The 16,433-nt window shown below is 42.1% G+C and overlaps 1 protein-coding gene across 1 annotated transcript in view; it reads left to right on the top strand.

Annotated features, from left to right (window-relative positions):
* cadm2b (cell adhesion molecule 2b) overlaps positions 1-16,433 on the top strand; it is a 142,433-nt gene that overhangs the window by 84,283 nt on the left and 41,717 nt on the right. Inside the window, exon 2 of the mRNA XM_061073562.1 lies at positions 14,905-14,931. Within this exon, the coding sequence (XP_060929545.1) occupies positions 14,905-14,931 (27 nt within the window). The remainder of the gene's footprint in view (positions 1-14,904; positions 14,932-16,433) is intronic.

The following is a 16,433-nucleotide window of genomic DNA, read 5'->3' as shown; positions in this document are numbered from 1 at the left end:
AGCCGAGGTGTCAACAAGTGTAGATACCTGAGAACCCTGCCCCTCTAGTTTAAACACTTACTACTTCCTCTTAATAAATTGTAAGGTTTAAAATGCTCTTAAGTGCAATAGTTCATGAGAGGACAATTTAGCTCACTATGCTTTTATTGCAGAGGCAAATGTGTTATTAACCAATAGCTTATGTAAATAATTATAATAATATTAAAATAGATAGTTGCACCTTAAGCATGCCTAATGGATTTTAGACTTTGACCACAGTATCTGTTAATAGCATTACTTGCTGAAAACCACTGAACCAAGCTATTAGTTTCATTAGGTTAATTAGTTGTGCTGGTGTTGAGCAGACGAGAGGAAACACAGTTTATTAGAAACGTCTTAATTTGGAAACACAGCATTAGTAGAAGCACCACAGCTCAAGAGATGGAGGCCACCGACCAATCGGAAAACACAGCATCGTTTGTTTCCAGAACCTCAAACATCCATCCATCCATTATCCACTATCTATACAGCTCATCCTCCGGGGGTCGCAGGGGGGCCGGAGCCAATCCCAGCTGACATTGGGCAAGAGGCGGAGTCCAACCCCGGATGATACAACCTTTCAAGATTAATTCAAAACCTATTATTACCTTTTATCAGTCATGCATACGACCTTATTCAGAAAAGAGACAATAGCTGTGTCTCAAAGCTGCGTTCGTAAACCAATTACGTTACAGCGGCGTGACTAGACCCCCCCCCCACCCCCAATTTGAAGGTTCCTCCAAGTGTCTCTCGCCCAATGCCACCTAGGATTGAAGGACAAGCAGTAAACCTAATGGATGGATGCATCTCTTGCAAACTGCCATCTAGTTAGTGGGTTTGTGTACAATCCACATACTGTACGTGATTGTAAACAGACAAGACACGTATTCCAAATGGTATCCCCATGCTCATAAAACACATTTGATGTCAACATAGTTAATGTTTTAATTGGAAAATGCTAATTCCAAAAGTTGGCCTATTTTGGAATGAGTATGCCGTTTATATGACCCTTGTGAAATTAGAGATATTGTCCTATTTGGAATAATAGTGAAATATTAGTGTGCCTGTTAATATGCTGAGTGATTTCTTTTCTACTAAACGCTCAATCACACCATAAAACTTTCATGGCTTTATTGGCTCTATAAAAAATAAAAAACAGAGCCAAGAAGCCTTTAATTCTGAAGAAGCTGACAACAAAGCCTCTGATGTTTTTCTTCTACATCTTCTCTTTTACGCAATTGTGTATTTGTGCTCCTCTTGATTGTTAGCGCGGCATTGTAAGAGTTGTCAGGCAAAGAAAGGCTTCAGGACTTTGCTGTGGAAAACATCTGGAGATGACCTCCACTTCACACAAACACCATCAACACAGTGCGGTGACAAGTGTTCAGCTTTGATAAAGAAACACGGCGTTAAACAATAGGACGGCTGGCATTGAAATCAAAACATTCACTGAAACACTAAGCAAAAAGTTTATTAGTCATTTATATCGTGAATAATGTCTTTTTAATGACAGGTTTATAATATTTGACCGTGAAGCCCAATTCATGCTTCTTCTCGAAGCTAAACTGAAGCATAGGCGTAGACGTGTGTCCTACACAGAACCCAACACCGTACCCTGATGTGTACCTCCCCAAAAACTGTAACTACACGTCTTGACGAGAAAAAGTAATTTTAAGATAAGTAACGTCCTCTGATCTGAAGTAAACAAAAGTTATCCTAAGAAAAAGTCTCATCATGACCCTTCAAGGGCTCTGTAACATGATGTAGTATTATTCAATCAATCAATCAATCATCAATCAAATTTTATTTGTATAGCCCATATTCACAAATCACAATTCGTCTCATAGGGCTTTAACATTGTGTGACATCCTCTGTCCTTAACCCTCAGCAAGAGTCAGGAAAAACTACTAAAAACCCTTTTAACAGGTAAAAATACGTAGAAACCTCAGAGAGACACATGTGAGGATCTGTCTCCCAGGACGGACACAAGTGCAATAGATGTCAAGTGTAAGAAAACATCATCGGGATTAAAGTTTTTAGCAGCATTGATGAGGGTAAACATTTTTGAAGGATAACTTTAATACTATATGTCAAGCAGTCCTGCTGCAAGCATAGTCTCTGGTCAGCAGCCAGCAAGATCACGATCCAGCATCAGGATGAGATCCACTATAGTCGACAGTCATTGTCCACCGCCGCCAGTTAGGATCCATCATCAGCCGCCGCCTCGGTCGTGGTCCAACCATCATCCGATGCCAACGCGACAAAGGATCCTCCAAAAACTTTCCTTCCATTCAGATCGCAGCCATCTCTGCACCAGGGGACAAATTTACTCCCTTTAATCTGACTTCCATCATGTTGCTCTGAGGAAGCGACAGATAACTAGCACCGGCTTGGACCCCGACTCTGTTTCTGCTGCCACGGCCCCCCCGGGCGGCTCCTGCGTGGCCCGGCTGCAGCTGAGTGTGGCTGCGGCCAGGTGAGACCAGGTAACAGGTGCTGTGGAACCAACTCGCCCCTTAATCTCCTCCAGCTGCAGCTCCTGAAGGCCGGGCGGGGGGGCACGAGATGAGGCGTGGAGACGGAGCGGTTGCCAGGAGGAGCCTGGTGCCAGGACTTAAACTGTTTCGACCATCAGAGAAAGTGATGGGAAGTGAGGCTGGAGATTCAACAACTTCACTTTTTACTGAAGTTGGCGTAAAAGACACAGTTTGGTGGTGAAGTTCCCCTGTGCTCAGTATGTGCACGAGCAGATGTGTGGATGTTTCGGTTTTGTTTAGTCTCCCGCCTGCCTGACAGGAGGATAGTTTATTCATGCTACACTAAGACAAGTGTTTTTATCAATAGACACAGAAAATTAAATATTTTACCTCAAATAAAGTAGATAGAAGGATTTAAAAAACCTCCTCAGACATTTCAGCAAAGAGATATTAGAAGAAAAGCTCATCCATGACCTCTGACCACTAATTTATAATCACACGTACAACATAAAACATGCAGCACTTCAAGATTTGAATACGTTCGAAAATTTAACTGAACTCGATCTCAATTTTAGATTTGAACTGCAGCTGCAGGTGAAGAAAAGACATTGAGATTTGATTTATTATTTGGATTAATACTCTATCCATGGACATTGAGATAATAGGTATTTATATCAGGCAGGATGATTGTTTGTTACCTTTATCATTGATAAGAAATTGTTGTGATTTGCTATCTCACAATAACTGTTTAGGTTTTTGACTTCACACACACCCACACACACACACACAGGATGTGGGGAACAGAGAGCTGAGAAAAGAGCTCAGGGATAAGAAGTTAATGAAGCCTGATAAATCGTTTCCTCTCCTTGAATTTTATATCCACTGTTGTAAAATAAAACAAATACAAGAAATGTGATAATAATAAAAAATGTGGAATTGCTCTGTTATGATGGCGCCTGGTCCATAAACGAACGATCGGGCGGAGAAGTTCAGACTGGAGCAAACTGTTGGGGATGTTGTTTTCCAGTTTGGTCAGATTGGTCCGTTTCCCTCCTCCAGCATCTGCCTGGTGGTGCTGGTACCCCCCCGCCTTGCCAAACTCCTCTCCCGGAGAAATGTAACTCGGAAAAGGCTCTTTCAATAAAAAAGCATTTTTTTGAAAAGGGTTCCGATCCCCAAGGTGGAGGAACTCAGAAAGCAGTGGGGCCTTGGAAGCTGGAGTTAAAAGTGAAACCTCGAGAGGAAGGTCTTTTGTTACTGATGAGTGGGGGGTGGGGGGGGGGGCAGCCCTGGAGCTAAGTGTGGGCGGTTAAATTCCCAGGTTCTCCGGTGTCCAAAGGTAGAGCCACAGTGAGTCACTCCACTCGCCACAGGAAGCACTCGTTTGCATCTACAGGATGGAGAGGCTTGTATTAATCAGCAGGTTATTGCGCTTGAGAGCTTTTTCCTTTTTGAATAGGCACGGAGGAAGAAATTACTACGTTACTATAGCGATACTGTCAAAGCTATTTATCAGTGTTTTCATGGGGCTCATTTTCTAAAACCTGGCGACCTCACAGGCAACACACTGATGTTACTTCCTCATTATGTAGAAAATATGAAAGTCACTTTCTTCCACGTGAGCCCAAGAGAAAAACTACAGGAGAAGAATCATAAAGGAAATGATCAGATGGCTATCGCTGAATAAAAGTAAAAAAATAAATCTAAAGTTAATTGGAATTGCATGCTGGGAAATTAAGCATACATCAAGCATTTGTCATCTGAAACTCTTCAACAGAGTAAAGCTTTTTTAATTTTAGATTTGAATGCCACTGCTCTTGTCTTATTGTAAATATTGCAATCGATGCTAAACTACACATCCCTATTAAGCTGCAGTGTTTAGATTTTCTTCCTGACGCACCGACAGCGTTCAGCTCCTCGTATCATCTCCGACACTTCACGCTGTCGTCCTCAACAGCTTCTCACTTCAGCCTGAGGAGCACAGAAGTGTTTGCCAGCCCAGGTGATTTATGAAACATCTATTTCATATCAAGGTGGAAGTCGACACTCGGTGGAATGTGAACAGATTCATCAAAGTGGATTATCTCTGCTGCCGAGACTCCTCTCCACACGCTGACCTTCTTTACAATTCCATCACTGGGACAAAGAACACAACTGTGAGCGTGTTTTTGAAAGATAAGACGCTGATCTAACAGGAGTGTGCGTCTCACATGTAGTTGTGTACATGACGGCGCCGGACATCTGTATGGATTACGCTCGGGTGAAGGGTGTGTCACCATTGCTCATTCCCAGTTTGCTGTAATGACCTTGAGAAAGTCATCTCCTCCTCATCCTCCGTTTTCCAGGAGCGGGGACACGACAGACCAGGGCTTGACCCGACAGTTCATTTATTTAAAACGTCACCCACCGTGTGTTTCCGATAAACGGAGTCAAAACTAGTTTCTCCTCGGCGAGAGACACTTAATTCCCGTAGATGTGACACACGTGTTTGCTCGGAGTTGAGCGGCTTTATCTGTCTTTCACAGCTTGAAATCCTGTTTGCACAGAACAAGGGCAGAGGCTCTGTTTTACCTTATTTAAAGCGTTTCCCACGACAACACATTACATGGCAAATATATCTGAAAAAAAAAAAAACCTGGCAGTGGGCTTCAGATAACTAACCAGGCGTCACGCAGGGTTTTAACTTCATGTAAATACCTGCAGATACATCCCAGTCCCATCAAGAGAAGTGTAAACACTCAATTCCGTGTTATTCCTTTATTCCCCTGCACAGCGCTCAGTGATGGGAGGATGTAATACGGCAAGATGAACCATTTTTATGTGTCACTCCCCCCCCTCCCACCCCCTGCGGTTCATCAAATCTCTCTTAAGATTGCTTTCCTAAATATCGCGTTACATTCTGAATATATATATGAAAGCGATTCCTGACGCTAGACACTTTTCTGCCTGTACAAGCTGGTGGAGTGATCATCTCTGCAACATTAACACCTTGTGCTTGTGCTCATACAGCGAATATTGCTCAATTCATATTGCATTAACTCACGGAAAACCTGTGTATACCAATTTGGCACAGCTTTAGTTGAGGTATAAATTGGGTGCTTAGTGTACAGGGGAAGAGGGGGAGGGGGGTGGTAGGGAATTCTCATCCCAGAAATGATTGGACTGGTATCGTTTTATCAAATCAAATGGGAGGAAATGTCGGCATAATGTGTAGGTATTTCTCATTTAAACTCCTGATAAATCCTGTTCTCGACATGATTGTTCAACGCTGATTGAAAAATGGGTTTTGGGAATTATGCATTTCCCTTGTGTGCTGTATGAAGATATGAAGTCTGACAGTGTCACCACCGCGAGAGGCTGGAGCCAGAGGGAGCGGAGAGTGGGCCGCGTGCCGGGTTCGACCATTATCCTGCTGGTTGGCAGATAAAGACTTAGGAGGTTTGAGTCCTGGATTGCCTTAAGCGGGTTGGGGGGTGGGTTGGGGGGGGGGGGCCCTCATCTGCATGCACAGGGCTTTAAGTGCAGCCGCATAGGGTAAAGCAATTTTCTGTAATACAAGGAAATTAGATTTTTAGTCGAGCGGGGAGTAGAGATGGACACTTCAGGAATCACTTTGAAACATCTTGGATTGTGTTGAGTACAGCTCGGCAGGTAATGCTAGAACTGCTGGGACTGTGGTTGTCTTTACTGTTGTGTGTTTCCTTTATCACGACTGCCTTGGCAACAGGTTTCTGTTGTATAGTGCACCTCTACAATTAAACTGAGTATTTTGCTCTATTACAAAGATCTCTGCGACTCACAATGATTTGTTTGGAGAGTTCGAGCTGTAGTCGACATGAGTACAGACGGAAGGAAAGCTTGTGTCTTTTCATATTAAATTGCAGGTCTGAATGTCTCATTTCGCTGTATTGAAAACAAACATCTTATTACAATCTGCCGTCAACAAGGCAATTTGGTGCCGAATGGGCCGTAGAAATGGTAAAATCTTAAAAGGTTGAGCCTGAAGCAAGAAAGATAAAAAAAAGATTTGATTCAAGTAAGATGGTAAAGTTGAAGGCGGCTGTGGAAACAATGGTACAGAGGCAAACAAAAAAATCTGTCATAACTACTATTCTTACAAAGCATTATTAACCGTGGCAGAGGAAACTACTTCAGAATAATGCTCCTGAATTACACTAAGGGCCGGATTCAAACCTCAGCTGCTGGTTGGAACTTCTTTAACAATGACACAGTGAGTAGGCTCCATGTTTAAGGTGTAATATTTACTCCTTGATCCTGTTCAGACTTGGTATTAACATATGATTCAAATGCGTCCGGGCCACTGCTCAGCTGACAGCCTCTGGGCGGCTACAATTTCACAATGAGCCGGAAATATTTGACCACATATCAGTTCTTCCCCATACATTGATTTATTTATGGCCACTGCTACAGTATCATCATTGATATTGATCCAAAGCCTCGGCCCCCCTACGCACACACGGGAAAAAAACATTCAAAACTTTAGAAACTGGGAAAGCGTCACAGCCTGATTTATTCTCTTTACACTGCAAGCATTTTTGATATTTGTTTTCAGAGGATCGATAAGCGACTTCTTTGTGTTACCGTTTTTTCTAAATTGCAATTTCATGACGCCAGGAAACAAGTTGAAAAGAAAAATGAGCGTCCGTATGGATTTCGCTGCAGATTAGGTTTTTACTCACGTCCTCCATCAGCGTGTACAAGGATTGTACATTGCATTTATTTTTTCACAACACCAGTGGAACATGGGACAGATCCGTTGGTCATATATATATCACACGGTGGCTCTAGCGTGACATGACACAGCTGTGTGAATCCAGTTTTCTCAATTACTCCGGCTCGCCTTCCAATGCTTGTGTTGCTCTGACCGGAGAGACACTCAGGTTTTCTTTACATGAAGCGCTACGATTGAAACACAGCACAGACAAGATGAGAAAATTGAAGAAGGAATTGGCCCCCGGGTGTCATCAGCAGGTACAATATGTGTGTGTCTGTAATGCTGCCTCACCCAGTAGTGCTCTGGAAGTGTGTTTAAATTGTGGTGTTTTTATTGGCCCAGCAGCAGGAGAGTGGGGAACATGCCTGTGTGGCTCTGAAGGGAGTCGCTGCTGTTTATGGAGGAGCCGGCTCTTTTAATCGGGTAATTCATTCCGTGTTATCGCTGTAAAAAGCTGGAGGCGCCGACCATTTCTTACAGCTCAACCTCATCAATAATCCAATAAAAACACTAAATAATTCCCCAAACTCCGGACGCAAGTGAGAGGATATTACGGCTGTTGAACTTCCCCAGCTGTGTCACCTCATGTTCAGTAGATCGCACCTTCAAACTTTCTGCTTGTCCGCTCCTCCCACACCCCCCCACTCCCGGCCTTATCTTGATCTACTGTAACTGGCTGAAAGATGTACAGCAAATCAACCCCCCCACACACAAAAAGCTCTAGTTTTTAACAGTCAAGAATTGAATCTGTATCATAAACTTAATCTACAACGTTTCTTTAGATGAGACGCCACATTCTCCATATTTGGTAAATGGACATCAGGCCTTAGAAGGATTACTGAGCTGATTGGTTAATTTTCTGATTATGTTATATTATTCTTAATCGACCATTGTGATGTGTTGGCTTCTTATACTCAACATTTTTTTAGTAAATGATGTCCAGAGAAACGGCTATTTGGATTTCTGAAAAATGGACACGTGAAATAATTCAATTTTTCTACTCACTCCTCTCTCACGCATCAAACCTACTCTGGGATTTTTATAGATGAATCTGTATTTTTTCCTATGAATGCATTAATTACCATCTGTGTGTTCCCCTAAATATTCAGCAGTACACATCAGATTATTCGTCCTTATTACTTGACCTCAGATTTGATTCTCCATCAGCTGCAAACTCACACCGGAGACTCGATAAATCATTACTGTCTGATGATGTGTTCTGCACTTCAATAATACAACCAATTGAAGAAGTAATATGCTTTAACAAATCCGACAAGACTAATTTATCACTACTTGGGGGAAACCCAGCTCCTGCTCTCCCACTCCACTTACCACAATAACACAGAGGACATAATTAATAAAATACCAGACACTGATAGGAAAAGATTTGATGAATCCTTCTCTAGATCTGAACCAGAGACGAAGTGAACTTCTAAAATACATTTGATATCTCACCCACAGTAAAGGAAGAACGAATTATACTGATGTTAAGTGGGACAGCAGGGATATGGGGACTGGTTAAAGTCCAGTCAAACACCAGTCTACATCTACACACCTCCCTTAGACTGACGACCTATGAAACCAACACAATGACGTAAAGCCACTGCTGAATCATTGTCCTCTTAACCGCACACAACTTTCATAACTCTATAAATCCCCAAAATAAACAAATAATGGCAAAATACCAGGAACAGATGATTTTACTTTGGATTTTTCTAAGCAATTAGCCACGATACTAGATAATCATTCTCTGTCCTTGGCAAATAATGATTATAATTCAAAGTGCTGCCCTCGAATGGAACTTGAACCAAACAACATATATACACAACTTCTCATGTCGTAACCACAAGCTCGAGTGGTCCGGTCAAGAGAACACTGCTGCTAGACGACAGCAACATGGAGGATAATGTTTCTATGACAATAATTACAAGACTTAAAACGACCAACCAACAATAACAAACTTCCATGGAGTCGATTTCTGAAAACATCAACACAGCACAACTCGTTGAACTCTGTGTTTTCGGTAAATATTGTAAAATGTCCAATATCGTTCAAATATAGTAAACTGTTAATCAGTTTGTGATTTTCTTAAACTTTATTTTGGTTTCCTTTTTTTAATTTGTATTTTTGTTAGTCTGTTTAAACAATTACACAATTTGTTTTGTTCCATCAGACGCATTTTGTGAAAAGAATGAATAAAACAAATTTGTTCACTGATTTATTGATGGTTAAATGTCGTCTCAGAAGATTCCAACATCCAGCGACTCAGTAAACTGCCGTTTCAGGGGCAATATCAAGGGCAGCCGCCCGCAGCCGCTATTAAAAATGCCCCCCCCCTGCTTCAACTTGTGAACATGTGTGTGTGAGCTGGATATGATGGAGTGCTTCCCTGTCACTGGGTTACTTACAGCCCCGTGGACCCAGGAGAGTTTCCTGTGTGACCCCGGCAGAGGGAGAGCAGTGACCCCGGCGATGGCCGACTGAGTGACAGAAGCCAGCTCTCACTGTGCTGGAGGACAAACCTCTCAGCGGTCGGTTAAACTAATCACCACGGGGACCGGCGGCTCCACTCTCCTCACTGGCTTGCGTCGCCCACTTCAGGAAAAATCCTGACAGTTAAACGAACGGTCTTCTTCCTGCTGCACTTTGAGCCGCGAGATGTAAAATGAGCCAAGAATCAGGACGACTGCTCCAAATTTATCCCTCCGCCGGCCAAACTGGCCAAAGTCCCATCTCTCTGCCTCGTTGTCCTTCTCATTGCTTCCTTATCGCATTGCCATTGATATGCTATGAGGCCTTTTATTTATTATTATTTCATTTTTATTGTTCGATCGCTTATTCCATTTATCTGTCTGGCGGGGCGTCTCTGTCCCTATTTATTCTACACAGTGTCCTCAGTGTCTGTACTTTTCTGTTGGCTTCTCTGAGATAGTCAGATAATAATCATAAATAGATCTTAAATATTGTTCGTCTCTAGCAAAGTCATCGTAGGTTTTTGTTATTGGGTTATTGTGTCATTACAACTATAGGAAGATACAGTATAGAGGTTTTTAGTCTCGTATCTCGTCTTCTTTCCAAGTTGACGTGTACATCTCCTTTTTCATCCTGCGATTTTGGATTGTTTTTGTATTTCCAGTTTTGCATCCATCACTAGGACAGGATATTTCCAAGTTTTTACTTTTTGGGGGGGTGGCTCCCAAGAGAAACTATGGAAAATATCTGCAGTAACAGACAAACAAACCCTCTGGATAATTTCAGGAGATTGTCCAGAGTTCAGTTTGTGAGTCTGATTCTGATTCTGAGCAAAACTGATACTCCGTTGGTCTGAGAGAGTCGATTGTGTCAAAGACTAAGAAAAACCTTTAAGGCTGTAACTTATTCTGGTCATGCAGTTATGAATAAAAAAACCAGGTTGGTGTTTGCAGTATTTCTACATACATAGTGTCTGATTTAATAAATGCACTCATGCATTTACTCACGCGATAAACTTGTTAAACACATTGGCATTCCCGCCGAGATGTGTGTGTCGTTACGCGGCCCCGATATTGATTTCCAGTGAAAGTCCTCTTAGGAATGTCAAAGTGTTATACTTTTTTCCAGATGGAATATATTGATATGCTCGCCGTGTGCTTGTAAACATTTCCAGTTCACGGCAAGGAGAATCTTATCATGGTGTCTGACTTTGTCAACACTATTAAATGTAGAGGGAGTCTGAGATTAATAACTTCCACAAAACAGGGAGAAGTGCAGGCGTGGGAGCTTACAGAAGGATTAATGAGTGTCGAAAACAATGCATTTTCCATTAGATTGCAGAATGGCATATGTTTCTTGGACGGTCTTCCCTGTTCCCTCATCCGATAAGCGCTTGTTCAAGGCTAACCGAGAAATGACCTATTTTACAGATAAACATTTTGTCCTTTCTGCAGACTTCAGATTAACACTGACCTATTTTTAAGACAGAAATAGTACCTTTTTTTTTTGTGTCTCCACCCAGGCATCATTCCTCCCTCAGCTATATGTATTGTAATGAGCAAAATGGAGACGATTTTTTATTAAACGTTTGGCCTGGCTGTAGAGGGAAATTCAAAGAAAAGTGCTGTGCAGTTATTTACCAAATTGGCCTTGTGGAGGTTGGTTTCAGAGGGAAATGTGCACTGGACCTGCTGAACGTACTTTAGTGTTTGTACCAAATACTAAAGAGACCGAGAACACACACACACACACACACACACACACACACACACAGACACAGACTCACAAATTGCCTCGTCTGCAAACATGTCATTACCGTTATGATGGATGTGCGGCATTTTTCAAAAATCAGCAATGAGGAAACACACGAATGCTGCACATTTAAAAACATGTTGAATACAGACGGATGATAAGAAGCCAGAAGGTGTTGTTTCGAGAACAACACAAAATAAACGATGTGTGTGTGTTTGGCGTGAACGATATCGCCAGCGACTCCAGCTGGAGAGGAACCAGTGGGCTGTTAGATCTCTGCTGTGATAGACAGGATGTGTCAGCACACGATGCGTTGGACCAGACTAAGAGGGGAAGGAGAGGTAGATCCTGCAAGAGGAGCTGATTTCTCGAGGAGCTCCGAAGTGTTCTTTTTGTCTCTGTGTCCTTAAGAAACTCTGTGTGACCCAGTCAGAGCAGACCTGTCCTCCCTCCCTCACCCACGTCTCTGGTGGAATCATCACACGTGGTGGATGAAGGACTTGCAGTAAACAACAGCAAAATGTCCTTGTTGTTAATAACAGTGTTAGAGAAATCTGCATATTTGTATTGTTTTATATTTTTGTTTGTTTTCTTCTAACCGGAAATAGATGATTTAAAAAAACTCAATATTATGAGCAAAGGCATTGTTATACTGATCTAATACCTAATAGTGCACATATAGTTCCTTCAGGAATAGTAGTCGTCTTTAAATTCACTTTACGAAAGAATCAGTGGCAGTTGATGTGATAATGATGGTAAGTAATGGTACGTTTTTAAATGCCCAGGAACATGTAATTTAGAAAAGTTGTTGGACGATTAAACTCCACTTAAACATCAGCTCATGCCAGAGAAACCAGATGAGATGTGTAAATTAACAACCTCCACTGACAGGAGGACCATCAGGAGTCAAACCTTCAGAGTTGTGTTCCTCATCTAGATTTCCTGTTTGGCTGCTGTGTGCTGGGAGTTTGCAACATCTGGGCCGAATGTTTGCTCTGAATAACTTGCAGGCTCCAAAGTCTGCAGTGTTTCTCTGATCATTTTGTGTGTGTAAACTTTTAAACTTTATAATGACTTGTGCCCTTTTGAACCCTCCTCCCCCTGTTTAGTTTTCTGGGAAAATCCAAATGTGAAGTTTGGAAATTCAGGCTTTGGATTCATGGAGATTGTGTCTTCATCTGTGTTTTGTTTTGTTTGATTGTTATTTAGAAGGATTACACAAAAACGTCTGTAAAATTTTATGGAGGGGTGGGGAATGACTAAAGAAAGAACCTACAACCTTTTTGTACAGAACCAAATTAGTAGGCAGATCAAGGAACTATTTTTCAGCTATTTAGCGGTTATATTATTATATATAATATGTATAAAAAATCTGGATGAAGTGGATTTAAATGTGCTGTAGATTTGCCGTTAAATGGTAACAAATGGTTCTAGAAACCTGTAACTGTGTTGCATGGGCCTGAGTGGAGGTTTGCACTTGTTAAATAACCACTCTCCTTCATACGATGTAGGCAAGTAGAGGTGAGTTGGAGTTAGAGTTGGGATTGTGACATGAAGTAAGCAGTCAGTTAACTTCATAAAGTCGACAGAACAGTCAGACTCTAATCTCCCCTGCAGCTAAACTGGTTGACTGGTTCCTGGTGTGAACAAAAGCCCAAAAACCTCTCAGTGTACTTAAGCTTTTTTTGGAAAATGTCTTGCACTTTAGAAAACCAGTGCTCCATTCTTTCTTCTCAAAGGCGCTTCAAGCACTCAGTGGTGTAGTGGATCCCTTTGGAGGCTGCTCACATGTTCGGTTCTGCTTTGTCTTATTTGGGCTGTGCTGATTTTGCAGTTTGTGTAACGGGTCCTTTTCAAAACCTGACACCAGTGTTAATCTGTCCTCATTACGGTTAACTAAGTGTCTCCACCTGAGGACAGCTCGTTCCCTTTTGTAACCTCCGGAGACAAAGCTCCCGCCTCTGTGGGGACGATGAAAGGAAAGTGTTTCCCAGTCCGCTGTGCCGCTCTGAGCAGCGTGTCGTTCTCACAGAGGGTGAAAGTTAAAGTCATCCACGGGAGTTCTTCCCAGGCTCTGTCAGAACAGATTAGAAGGATTTGCTAATTTGGTTGTAATTAGCCATTTTACAGCGATTAACGCTTTGGATTATTTGCAATATGCCGTGATCCTTTGGCTATATGCAACAGTACATAATCACCCATGACTCTGTAATCTCACACAGAGCAAAGACAACAAAACTCAGAAAAACAGGGAATCACACTGTGGGGAAAATGAGGTTAAAACTCTTTGTTTACAACTTTGGTGTCATTTGAATCATAATCAGCGTTGCTGCAGAAGATTGTTGCAGTTGCATTTTCCCCTCAAGGTCTCAAAGAGACGTTATCCTGCTGTTAACCTGGCGTTTGAAGAGAAATCCAACCTCAACATTTACAAACCAAAAGAATTGTGAACCACAAGTCAACAGAGACCACTGAGAAGCATAGTTGGTGCATTGTTAGTTGGTCTTATAAACGTTTGGTTAGTTTTGAGTTCCCATCCCTCTCTTAACCCTGACCAGTAAGAAATGCCAAATTAGGGGGAATGTTGAATATGACGCCAGTTGTTTGAAACTGAAAACATTTTGATAATTTAATTGCAGAGCTAAAAATCCATTGTGACTATGAAGAGAGTCAATTTCCCTAGTAGAGTTTAGGGAGGCTCAGTTTTGGCTCAGGAAGTAGAACGGGTCGTCCGCTGACCAGACGGTCGGGGGTTTGATTCCTTCCTGATGGCTGAGCCTGGCTGTGTGTGTGGTAGAGAAAGTGAATATATAGAAAGTAGATGCAGTGTATGAGAGTGTGGGTGAATAGCAACTGTTCTGTAAGAGACTATGTATAAACTATGTATAAATACAGACCATTTACAGACCTGCAGATTCAAAATGAGTTGTCATGACCAATAAGCACGATTTTAAAAACAAACAAATTGGTTGAAAGAGCCTGAAGGAAATATCTGTTCTCAAACAGTATATAGACTTCATGTCATTCGGGTCGTATTAGAAATAAAAGTGGATTTGTCTCGATTGGCGCGTTGAGAGTTTTCTAACTCAGATGTGAATAATTCTTCTGTGACCGTCGGCAACAGGTGCCGGTGGCGAAGGTGTCAAATAATTAACGATGTGACTAACTTGTCAGATGCTTTAATTAGATGAAGCGCTGATATTTCTATTGATGTTTTTCCTCTTCTTGTTTTTATAAATGTGTATCGTTGTTATTCTAACAGCTGACATGTCAAGGCTGGGTTGGGTAGATATTAATACTTTGCTCATATGCCCACATTCAGCACATTTAATATTATAACTCCTGTCACCATGGATACGGCAAATAATCACCACCACCATCGTGAGTGCCGCTCCGTCACACTGCCTATCTAACCTGCTGTTTTCTCACTTTACCCCTTCATGCTTTCAGTGGCTGGGACAAAAAGCAAAGCGAAAGGTGAGTTATTGCCTCCATTTTCTCGTCGCATGATTTATGTCGCATACAGATCCCCAATAAACAATGTTTGGATCGTGCCTTTATCTCCCCCAAGAGCTCAGGAAGCATTAACATACGCCGCGTGCTGCAAGGCTTTCTGGGCATTTGGTGTAATCTGCACTTCCCTGTAGGAGAGGCTGGCTGAACAACCTGCTTCACATATGTATAGATTCACACGTTCACACCAGGGAGCCGCCCGCCTCACCCGGTCGTGCTTTTTCATATATTTGACCACTGTAAAGCTCCACTGGAGCAGCTGGGGGCGGGGGGGCTCCTGGTTCAAGGACACATCACTGGTATAGGAGGGAGACGAGGAGGGAGAGGAAGAGCGCTCCTCATTTGCTCCCCCTTTCCTAGAGTTTCCCAGGCATGCTGTGTATTAAAAGCAGAAACCTTCTGGTCACAGCAGAGCTTCTCGTACTCTTTATTTTTTGTTGTTCAGCTGCAACATGCAACTCCCCCACTAGATGTCACTAGATTCTACACACTGAACCTTTAAGCCATTTTCAGACATGACAGGCAAACTCCGGAGAAAGTCCGAACCCAAAGGTGGGGACATGTTTCACATCTTTTTGTTCATCAATCCATTTGTTCACATCTCCGTCGGTGTCTTCTATGTGTATGTAAGGTGATTTTTGCTTTCGTTATTTTAGCTTAGTATCTCTTCCGTGTGAGAAACAGAGAATCTCCTGCTGTTTTCTCACATGATCCACAGATGTCTGCAGAAACTCCGGAGCCCCTCACTCAGACATACTTCCACTCGGCCCCTCCGGAGGATGTCAGATTATCCGGAGTTCAGTGCAACTTCAGCGACTCTGCCTGTCGGGTTCTGAATCCCACGGTTGTTTCTGTTACTGAGGGATTCTGTAGTAAATCCTCTCTGGGTTGCTCAGAGCCTCCAGTCGACCCATTTGAAATTTGAGCTTCCTGCTAATGTTTTGCATTGAAATGAAATCTTGCTTCTAACATGCCTTATTAACAATCATGTACTGAAGCCTTATTTAATTCAGTGTTTTTCATGTTTTGTTTTTATATTTCAACCGAACCCTCTGATTTATGCCGTTAATGTCGGTGAATGAATGCTGAGGGCTACTTCCCTTGTTTTTAACTCATTTTTGAAAATGCAGTGTTTTCTAATTACAGAAGTAATTAGGGGGCTAGTTTTTAATTAACAGAAGATACACATTCAGCATCCGTACCTCTAGAATCTAGTTCAACATTGGGCAGCACTTTCAGGACTCTTTTTACAGCTAATAACTTTTACCAATAATGATGAAGATAATGAATATAACCACATGTACCGTGTTGGATATTGATTAATGGATTTTGTCAGCTCTCCTGTTGCATGCTAATATTAGAGATAATCAACAGGATAATAGATCATTATGGCAGTTGTCAAATATAATGGAAACCAGGCTTCAGATATTTTTACCAGACAAGAAGATGTATTTGCTCTGTAAGGA

This window comes from Limanda limanda, chromosome 6 (genome assembly GCF_963576545.1).
Source record: "Limanda limanda chromosome 6, fLimLim1.1, whole genome shotgun sequence".
Taxonomy (NCBI): Eukaryota; Metazoa; Chordata; class Actinopteri; order Pleuronectiformes; family Pleuronectidae; genus Limanda; species Limanda limanda.
This window is presented reverse-complemented; position numbering and strand designations above follow the sequence as displayed.